At 32.1% G+C, this 11,079-nt stretch overlaps 2 protein-coding genes and 1 long non-coding RNA gene across 4 annotated transcripts in view; 2 read left to right on the top strand and 1 right to left on the bottom strand.

Annotated features, from left to right (window-relative positions):
• The first annotated feature begins 815 nt into the window (after positions 1-815).
• LOC101498627 (protein STICHEL-like 2) lies at positions 816-5,483 on the top strand. 2 transcript variants are annotated; one of them, XM_027334343.2, is made up of 6 exons: positions 816-1,431; positions 1,936-3,550; positions 3,640-3,859; positions 3,999-4,184; positions 4,321-4,515; positions 4,718-5,483. In XM_027334343.2, the coding sequence occupies exons 2-6, from the start codon at positions 1,964-1,966 to the stop codon at positions 5,311-5,313; spliced, it is 2,784 nt and encodes a 927-aa protein (XP_027190144.1). In that variant the 5' UTR covers positions 816-1,431; positions 1,936-1,963; the 3' UTR covers positions 5,314-5,483. The 2 variants fall into 2 exon arrangements, with proteins under 2 accessions (XP_027190144.1, XP_004501837.1); XM_004501780.4 differs by having other exon boundaries at positions 817-1,431; positions 1,910-3,550.
• On the bottom strand, positions 4,126-6,507 carry LOC140920233 (uncharacterized). Its single transcript, XR_012162955.1, has 2 exons — positions 6,117-6,507; positions 4,126-5,309 (listed from the first exon to the last, which is right to left on the bottom strand). It is a non-coding gene; the product is annotated as an uncharacterized lncRNA (long non-coding RNA).
• A 3,153-nt stretch (positions 6,508-9,660) lies between these two features.
• The window catches only part of LOC101498289 (probable Ufm1-specific protease), a 6,774-nt gene continuing 5,355 nt past the window's right edge, over positions 9,661-11,079 (top strand). The window contains exon 1 of the mRNA XM_004501779.4: positions 9,661-10,275. Coding sequence (XP_004501836.1) covers positions 9,738-10,275 — 538 coding nt within the window. The 5' untranslated portion in view covers positions 9,661-9,737. The remainder of the gene's footprint in view (positions 10,276-11,079) is intronic.

Raw genomic sequence — 11,079 nt, 5'->3', positions numbered from 1 at the left:
TGTATTAAATACCTGATATAATGAAATAATATTATCCGATTTGGCATAGGTGACATGTTTCGTTATACATGATATAAAGTGGGTAGGAGTTATATTAGAAGATAAATGCTCTTAATATCTTACTCCATATCTAGAGTAGCCGGAAGAAAGGTCAAGTAAATAGACCTTGGGCTAACTATGGGTTATATAGCTAGTGTTCGGTTAGTAAGAAACTTTTAATTTTATTTTATAAACAAAAGATATTGATTATTCTAATTTATAGAGTATTGAATACAATACATATTTAAAATGCTAAAAATTAATGTATGCTTAGGATATGGTTCATTAACATTTCAAAGACAGTTTTTTATTTAACAAAAAACTTAAAAAATAACATATTTTTTTCTGGTTAGCTTTTAAAAACAGAAAATCGTTTAACAAAAACATAACCGTTCATGCCTTTAAACTTTCTTGATCCAATTTGAGATACAAGTATTTTATAATAATCTACAATTTCTCAAATGTGAGTCCTTTAAAGATGAGATGTTTAAGAAAACAGTAATATATGTATTTGACAAGTAATTTAAGATTCACACACTACAACAGTCCAATACTCCAATTTTTGTTTTGATTTTTTTTAACGAAAAGTCAAATTTTTGTTTTAAATTAAATAGTGTAAAATTAATTTTCAATGATACTATATATCGATGATTATTTTTTTATAACTAAAAAATAGAAAGGGGTTTGAAAAAAGAAGAAAAGAAACAGAAAGGAGCCTCGGAAAGTGAAATATGAAGACGTACTAGTCCCCTGTTGTGGACTATTGCCCACACACTGCATACGCCGACCGCTGTGACAGCCTTTTTTCGCTTCAACTAAATTAACTGAAACATTTCCTATTAAATGACGAGAAAGCCCCTCCTTTGTTGTCTGTGAGAAAGAAAAGCTCGCTAGCCGAGACAAACTCTTCTCACCCACCATTACCAAGCTGTCACATACTAATTTAGTGACTCTGCCTCACGCCACAACACAACCTCATTTGGCTCCATTCACAAGCCATGCCGTGCCTAACACCCTTTCGCATTTATTACATTTACTCTTTTGCCACTTCTCTTCTTATTCTTACCCGTTAGTCCGTTCCCATCATCTCATTCAACTCAACACCCGCTTTCTACGCTTCCCCCTTTAAATACTTCTTATTTCTTTTCTTCTTCTTTTTGTCCTTTCCCTTTGTTTCTACGGAGTATTTTATGTTATTGATTTTTGAACCCCCTGATTCTCTCCTTCCCTAATCTCCGTTTCTTACTGTAATGTAATAGTATTACTACTATTCTTATTCATTTTATTTTATTTTATCCTTTAATACTATTTCTTATATTAATGCTGACTGACTGAATGGGAAAATAATAGCTACGGAAGAATTTTTGGTGCTCTACTCTCTCTTTTCTTAAGGTACTGCATTTTCTACTCTTATTCAGTGAGAAACAAGTTATCTTTCTAATTTCTATACTTATTAAACCATTCTTGTAATTTATTTATATATTGCCTAGAATTTTGAACGTCAAATAAATATGCTGACAATTACTTGTATAGATTTTTTGTTTGTTTCAACATTTGCTATGAGTTTGACCACCCTGTTTCATTTGTATGCTTTTCTACATTAATGTGTATTTGGAGTTTATAGGACTGTCATTTTGTGATTGCCAGTAATGTGCAAGTTCAAACACTTGTATGTCTGTGTTTTGGTTTCTTCATTTGTTGTGTTGTGGAGAGAGTCTTCTATGGTCTCAAGATTTGGACACAATGTGTATTTTTAAAATAATTGAATGATTTGTATTTTTGTGTCTGTGCGTCCAAATAATTTTTATTTGCGGCTGTTGACCATGTAAGTATTTCTCTTTGTTGTGTTGATGTTGTACTTTTCTTCTAGGTGCGGGTTTAAACTGTTGTTTTCAGTGGAGTTTGATTACAGGAGTGTGTGATAATGATGGATGAGCGGCGGCATTCCGTTGATATACCGATTTCTAAGACTCTTGTAGCATTGAGGAGAGTTAGGTCATTGAGGGATCCATCAACTAATTCTATGACCAAACATTCTTCTTTAATTGATCATGACAACTTACATTGGGAAAACGGTTATGCCAATGGGATTTCTCTGCTGTTTCCGGATTATTCTCATGCTTGTGATTCTGATGATGATGATAATGATAATGTTGGCTTAAGATCAATGAATTTAGGTTTTAAGGGGCAAAGAGAGTTGGATGCTGCTGGTTTTGAATTAAATTCAAGGGTGAAGCCTAGTAGGATGTTGTGTCGGAGCGGAAAACAAGATAGTGGTGAACTAGTATACTCTAATATAAATCGACGAAGCATTTGTGGAATCTGTGGTAGCAACCATGGCGGTAAAGGATTGGATTTGGCTTGTGTTGTGCCTTCTATTAATGATTTCAAGGATGTGGAGTCGTGCTATAGAACAAATGCAATATCGTCTCAATTAGGGAGAACAGATCAAACTAAGTCAGCCAAAAAACCGCTGCGCAAGAATCAAGTCAAACCATCTGATGTAGTGGGAGATATTGCTAGCCATTTGGGGAGTCCATGCCTTTCTGCTCGTGATGCTTTATCGCCACCCCGTGGTTCCTCGGCACAGATAAATCTGGATTTTGGTGTTGTAGAAAATAGTGATAATGGATATGGATTAAGCTGTTGTTGGTCAAAATCACCAAGGTTTAAAGAATCAAATCTTTATGATGAGATAGAAGACTGTCCGTTGATATTGAACTGCATCGATGACTCTGATCTTCATGGAAATAGAAATGTGAGACACAATGGTGGCGAAATTAGTCCAAATTTGGATACTCCTAGAATGTTATCTATGAAATTCAAGCCTAAATCATTTGGTGATTTGGTTGGACAAGATGTGGTAGTTAGGTCTCTTTTGGGTGCAATCTCTAGTGGAAGGATAACATCATTTTATCTCTTCCACGGTCCACGCGGTACAGGTAAAACATCTGCCTCCAGAATATTTGCCTCTGCTCTGAATTGTATCTCTGTCAAGGAGCAAAGACCATGCGGCAGGTGTAGAGAATGTGTTTTATTCTTTTCTGGAAGAAGTAAAGATGTTAAGGAAGTGGATTCTGTGAGAATCAATCATACAGACCAGGTTAAATCCCTTGTTAAGTATGCATGTACTCCTCCAGTTTCCTCGCGTTTTAAGGTCTTCATTATCGATGAATGCCAGTTATTGAACGAGGAGACGTGGGCGTGCCTTTCGAATAACCTAGAGAACATTTATCAACATTCGGTTTATGTGATGATCACTCCTGATCTGGATAAGCTTCCTCAAAGTGCAGTTTCCCGGGCTCAGAGGTATTACTTTCCGAAGGTTAAAGACACTGATATTGCATGCAGACTAGAAAAAATTTGTGCAGAAGAAGGTCTTGATTTTGAACATGCTGCTTTGGACCTTATAGCAGCAAAATCCTGTGGTTCTGTTAGGGATGCAGAAATTATGCTTGATCAGCTGAGTTTACTTGGTAAAAAGATCAAAATTTCCTTAGTTTACGAGCTTGTAAGTATGGTACTTTTTCTGATGCTTGTTTTTAGTCAAAACTTCATTTTTTTCTTTAGTGCTCAAGCTTGCCTTTTGATGTTCGGCAGACTGGAATTGTTTCTGATGATGAATTGCTTAATTTACTGGATCTGGCATTGTCACCCGACACTACAAATACCGTTATAAGAGCTCGTGAGTTGATGAGATCAAGGATAGATCCTTTGCAACTTGTGTCACAATTGGCAAATCTCATAATGGACATCCTTGCAGGGAAATGTGAAAATGGTGATTACGAAGTCAGAAGTAGATTTTCTAGTAGATACACTTGTAAGTGCTTAAAGGATCATTTTCTCTACATAGTTTGTTTAATATTTCTGCAGTCCATGACTGTGTTTGTTTTGCTGTCTAAACTGTTTTGTGTTTGTATCTTATTTCTGTTTCTGACTGGTTATTTTCTCCACCATAGCGGAAGCGGATCTTCAGAAACTAAGCCATGCATTGAGAATACTTTCTGAAACCGAGAAACAGTTAAGAATTTCGAAAAATCAGACAACATGGTTCACTGTCGCTCTTCTACAGTTAAGCTCTGTTGATTATCCTTCTTCCACAGATGTTGATACCAAGTTGTTTATGAGAGGTGCATCCAATGGAGGTGTGTTTGATTATTTTATCCTTGAATTGTTACTATTTTTTTCAAATTCCTTTTTGGTGTGAATTTCTATTCTTAGCTTTTCCTTATTCCTTAAAAATGGATTTTGATTGTGATTTCTGCAATGCATCATCTGCAGGGCAGAACTTGGAACATCTTGCTACTGGTGGAAGTGAAAATAAGTCATATAGATTAGTAGCGCACGAGGATCACGAAGGAACACTATATTCCATATGGTATAAAGCTACTGGGATATGTCAATCTAGTCAGCTCAAAACTTTTCTCAGGAAGAAGGGAAAGTTGTCTTCACTTCATGTTGATCAATCTACATCTTGTAATTTCTTCCTCTTTATGTTTTTAATGTCCTGCTACTCATTTTCCATTATTTTAAAATTATTGCATCATGCTATATATTCACTTTCTTTTGTCACATTTTCTCTTTGAGAAATTTGCTTGTTATTGTCTAAATCATTTCTTTTATAGCAACTTCTATTATGTAGTTTGCAGTTATTAGTACTAATCCTATAATTTTACAGGTCTTGCTATTGCAGAGTTAGAGTTCGGCCATCGCCACCATGTATCCAAGGCTGAGAAGTCATGGAAATTGATAGCAAATTCGTTGCAGTGCATTTTAGGTTGCAACGTCGAGTTGAGGATAACTTATGTACCTCAAACTTCAAAGAAGTCATCTTTCAACATCTTTAGTTGTTCGCGTAAAATACAACAGAAATCATCGTTGTCCAACGAACTAGAAACTGAAATAGACTATGCTGATTACACCTCTCAAAATCTCATGATGAAGAATAAAACTCTATCTTCTTTCTCTGAATGTGGATCTCGGGTGCCACCACGGAAGTCTTACGATGAAACGGATGCTGTAACGACTCTGAGGAGCTGCGAAGGGAACTTACTCAGCTCAAGAGAAAGTTTATTGAATAGGTCATTTGAAGAGAGTATAGGGGCATCATGTTCTGGAGTTGATTCTTCCAAGAAAGAGGGTCACAATGGTGCACAAATAGTTCCATCGATCCACAATTCAGAGAATCAGTCTAACTGTTTTCCACAAACTCTTTGGCTTCAAAAGAAGTTTCGTTCTTCATATTCATCCAAGGTGTCTTTTCAGGGTACCTAACAGCAGAAAGATTTTATTTTATCTATCAGGATCTGTATTTTCTCTGGGTGCTCTAACAGGTGCACCAAAGCCATTGAGAATTATTTTTTTTGCTACTATTTGCATTATTAAAACTATTGATACTCCAGTTATTAAATAATAATAGTAATTAGACAAAATATCACCCGCCAGTACTTAGCTTATAACATTTCAATTCTTTATTTTTTATTTTTTTATAGAAATGATTTTTTATTTAATTTTAAATAATTATTTGATTTTTTATATATTAAATGTTAACAATATCTTTTTTACAAAAACTCATAAAATTTATCATCATTTTCAAACAAAATCTAGAAAATTAATTATTATCTTTAATAAAATCTTAAATTTTCATCAGATTCACAACTTAAATTTTTAAATAAATTTATATTTCCAACTAATCATTATCGTATCTTGTTGGTTAAAGATAAAAAAAAAAAAGATATATTTTTAGTGATTTGGAGATTAAATATTAAAGTGTGAATTCTTTATTAAAAATTGATAATGATTTTTTTGAATTTCTTTAAAAATGAACAAAATTGTTGATATTTTAAAAAGTAAATTATTACTTTTTATTGTTACTTAAAATTAAAAGACTGAATTATTATTTAAAATTAAGTAAGAGATTGCATCAAGTAGGTTGGAAATTAGGGTTGGATCCCATAAACTAAAAAACCATAACTCAATAAAAATAAAAAGTAAGCAGGATGCATCTAAGGCTATCTATGTTTGGAACTAAGTTGAAAGTATTCTAAAGTGCCGGTAGTAAACCCTACATAGCTTACTTGCAACATGTGTGTAACCTACATAAAAGGTGAATCATTCTTGGACCACAAGTTCGTAGCACTTATTCCATAGAGAACACTGTTGCTGCCTATTTGGTGAATACGGATGAATTGTTGTTGATGAACGTGCTTCCTGCCTGACTTTCACAGGGAGCAAGAAGAAGAATTGTTTTTCTTTTTTGATACAAAACCTGTATCAAAAAGATAACTGTTTGCTGCTACGGAGGATAGTGACCATGCATAAATTGTGTGGCAGTTGTACTGATCTTATAATATTCATTAGCTTGAATTCCTGTCAAAAATTGAAGTCTTTCTTTAATATCTTGAGTGGTTAGATCCCAACTTCAACTATTCATTTCTTTTTTAAATGTTTTTTTAATAAATTTAATGGTACGCATTGTCGGTTTCAAAAAAAAAATTGTTTTCCACATGTATCTCTTCACATTAATATTTGGGGAGTTATTTTATAAAGTAATATAACAAATAATAGTAAAATATAATTGGAATATATGTGTAAATTATTTAATATCAATAGAGTACATATGAATTGAATTATTTGATCAAATTTCTCTCAATGATATTGAGTAGTGTAATTAGTGGTTGGTGGGAGAGTTACCTGATTAAATTTATTGGTGTATAAAGTGTAAATAAAAGTTTCACTTTAGATAAAATATTGAATATTGTATAATTCAAATGATTTATATATTTAATATTAATGTCTAAGGTTTTATGTGAAAATGTGGTATTTAACTTACTTGTGTGGTTCAGATTTAAATGTAGTATCAGAGTCTTTTCATGATCCCGCAGGGCCACGATATGATAAGTTATTAAAATATCCTCAAAGTTAAAGATTTGGAGAAATTAATTCCATTTGGCGCTTCTCTCCATCTCTTCTCTCAATTCTCTCTTTATATTACTTTATTCTCTTCTACTTTCCTTCTCTTCTCTGCCACCTGACTTTATCTCAAGACGAAAATCTGAGTAATATTCTGAACTATTCATGAAAATCACAACAAATATTATTAAAATATTAATAGCTCCCACATACATAAGTAGCTATGATGCAACTACAAAATGAGAGTTTGACAAAATATAGAAGAAGAAGAAAATACAAACAAGAACCAATCGGTACAAAAAAGCAAAAAAAGTGGGATTGGTAATTAATACTACCCCTGGAATTCCTAATATAAGACCCGACATCAGAGCTCGCGGTCGTCGCTCGACCTCCACACAACGTCATTGTCTTCCACGCGATACTTGTCTCTCCCTCTCAACCCTCTTTTATGCAGTCTCCCGAACTCTCCCTTCTCGCATCTCATGTTTATGTGTCGCCTCTTGGTCATCAGTCTATCTCAATCTGCTTCTTTTTTATTTATTTTTATTTTTTCTTGTTCTTACTCTTCCATCATTTGTGACTTTGTGATTGTGAATTGTGAATTGTTTATTGTTTTTCTGATTAGTGTAGTTTATAGGTGGGAAGTGAATTTATGAGCTGTTGTGAATGTGAGTTGGAACATTGAGAATTGTGAATTGTTTGTTTTAATGTGTTATGTAATTAATTTGTGTGTTTTTTAGAAGTGATACAATGTTTAAACATAAGAAAATTGATACATTATTCTAGAAGAAAGTTTTCGACAAAGATAAAAATTGTAAAGCAAATACATTTTATTTGATTGAATTGTGTGAAACTCTGAAAATTTGTATGACCTGTGAAAATTACAAAACTTGTGTGAATTGAAGCTCTAACTTTTCCAACTTATCGACTATATATGAATTGTGTGAAGCTCTAAAAAAAAAACAGAAAAGACAAATACATACTATTTGATTGATCGACCAATCCGCTTATCTTAACTCTTCCAGTTTCTACCCCTACTACAAAAATATCATTTTCAACAATGAAAATTATCAAGACAAAAATGCGAAACAAGATGGGAGATAAATTTCTTGTTGATAATATGATGTTTTATATTAATAAATAAATAGCTGCAAATTTTAATTCTGATTCAATTATCAATAAAAAAGAAACCGCTGCAAACTTTGGTATATATTGATAATCTTTTGGGGTTTAATTTATGTTTGGTATTTATCATCTCTCATCGATAACATTAATTATAAACATGAATAAAATAATATGTATTTTATTTTTGGTACACTTTTGATATTATTTTGGGATATGCCGTGGATTTTTCTAGAGTTGTTTAGTATTGGTTTTTTTTTTTTTTTTAATTTCTAATGTTTAAATTAATATTGTGAATTTTTTTAATTATGTTATAGATATTTTTCTAGATTTCTCAAGTATTGTTTGTACCATAAAAAACGAATTACCAAGTATTGTTGATTTTAAATAATCATTGTTATTGACTACAAGCAAATATTAGAAAAACGCAAATTGATTGAAGAATAAATTATTTAGTGATTTTTTATGTTGCAAGGATCAAATTATATATTTTTAGTAATTGTGAGAGACATAATTGTTAATATTTAATTATTTTGAGAGTCATAATTATTTTTTTGAAAGAATATGATCCACTAAATTAAATTAGTTAGTTAGTCTATGCAGAGGTTTTAAATTAAATTTTAAAACGAACCAAATTAAATTTTAAAACGAACCAAATCAAAATTCAAGTCTAACGGTGCTATTTGAATTGAATAATTATTTGAACAGGTCCAAATCCAAACCAACTCAACAAAATCTGAATAAGTATGGTTCAAATATCAAATATTTGAATATTAGATCGTTTGTCTATGTATTCGAACTAATCATCTCCTTATCGTATATATTTATTTTTAATACAATATGACGTTGTGTAAGTTTTCCTTGTATAATCTTTTGGACTTTTAGATAAAGGTAAAAATAATGACAATATACTATAAGTACTAAAGACAGTTATAAAGTAGTAATATAAAAATCACATTCTCTTCTCAGTTTTAACTACTTCAAGTTTTGAAATATTAATCTAATATTTTATACATAATTGTTTTGTATTATAGCCCAATTAATCCAACCCAATAAGATATACACTAGTTTGGTTCCATTTAGATTTTATTGAAAAAATATGTAAATCTGAAATCAAATCATGTACAGATTACCTCTAAACATATAAATCTTAATGTGAGAATCTATTTTTATAGTGATTCAATTAGATATTTTTTTAAGGACTACATAATTAATTATATTTTTTTCAAAAACTAAAAATTGTATTTCAAAGTTATTTCAGAAACTAATTCGAATCTTCAGATTTTTTTATATGATTCCTCCATCTAAGTACATGGTTTTTTTATTTTTACAAAAACAATTTCATTGTTGATTTCTTTATTCTAGTAAAAAAGGTTAAAATTTATATTTAAATTTTAGTTCAATTAACTTAATATCATTTGAACGTCCTATTTTAAATTTTAATATGAACTTTATTTCTGATAGTATTTTTCATTTCATTTATTAAAAAAATTGATGTTTTTTTATTTTATTTTTATATAAATTTAAAGTGTATTTTATCAACTTTTTAGTCAAAAAAGTGTATTGTCTTTTATTTTTTTGATAGTAAGTGTATTTTCTCACTTGGTCTCACATCTGCAAATTACACTTTGCCTTGAGAAAAAGAGTCGAACCAAAGGATTTTGATGGCGGACGATAGCATTCGCAGCGTGAAATTACTATGCCGCCAAAAGCATCCCAACAAAGGATCCGACCCGGGAATCCACTACTGGTTTATCGGATCCCCATTCTTGCCGCCACTTACCATCGTCTCCATCCTCCGATGCATCCACACCGTCCCTTCCCCCCCTTCTCCCGATTTACTCAAAGAATCCAACGACCTTCGAACCTTAATTCCCAAAGGCTTTGAACTAATCGGAGCCCTAGCTTCCGGAAACGAAACCAATGCTCGTGCGGCAATTGATGCTGCTCGTGGATTGAGGAAACTCCTCTATGGCGAAATAATTGGCGAAAATCAACCGTTGATCGGAGCTGTTTTCAGTTCAGATTCCGGCGATCTCAAATTTTTTGTGTCTGAGAGTGGAAATGTAACTGACATCAAGCCTGTTACGTCGATTATACAGGAACAACATCCTGAAAAGTTTTTGTGGGAGAATGGTTGCTTGCTTCGTTGCGAGCTTCCGATTAAGTTGCCACTTTATTACCCTCTCAAAAATCCAACTGGTAAGTGTTTCCAGAAACATAATCAATGCTGCAATGTGGCTATATTTTTTTAATTAATTTTTGTTATTTTGTAATCTTCTAATGTTAATCAGAATTAGGTCTGCATGCAGGTTAAACACATAACTTTAGGTTTATGCATTTGCATTTATGTTACTTTTAATTTACAACTGCCCTATAGTTAAACAAAATATGACTTGAATTTGAGAGAAACATAAAGGCAATGCATTGAAGTGCAAAGTAGTGATTGAAAAGGATACTATGTTCATGTTTCCCTCTAGTAGTTCTTGTATTGATTGAATAGTACCTTAGTTGATTGAAGTTGTTGACCACAGGCGTTGAGTAGTGAGTTGGAGTGAAAGCAGAAAGCTCTAGCTGAAACTACTCTATTTTGAGTTCAAGATGATATACAAATATTACATGAGGTAGACAAAAAAAATTCAGGTCACAAACGATAGTTGTCTGTAAATAAGAGTATGTTTGGGAGTTGGGTTTTGGAGGGGTTTAGACTGCTAAGTCTATATTTTGTTATATATTTGAGATTTTAAAAATATTGAAAGAATAACATGATAAATGATCATATAACATCTAAATTCAACTTAATCTATTTTAAGAAATATTTTATAGCTTCCTTAATTTGAAAAAGAAAAATAATCCCTCCCCTCCCTTCCCCTCCAAAACCCAACTCCCAACATACCCTAGGAGAAATTGATTCTCTGCAGTCACCAAAACACTGTCATTTATTGAAAGTCGAAACCGTTATATAAATTGAAGATCGAGCGGTTTCCATTTTGAGTTATTGTTTTG

Source organism: Cicer arietinum, chromosome 5 (assembly GCF_000331145.2).
Source record: "Cicer arietinum cultivar CDC Frontier isolate Library 1 chromosome 5, Cicar.CDCFrontier_v2.0, whole genome shotgun sequence".
Taxonomy (NCBI): Eukaryota; Viridiplantae; Streptophyta; class Magnoliopsida; order Fabales; family Fabaceae; genus Cicer; species Cicer arietinum.
The sequence above is the reverse complement of the archived record's forward strand: the minus strand, read 5'-3'. Positions and strand labels throughout refer to the sequence as shown.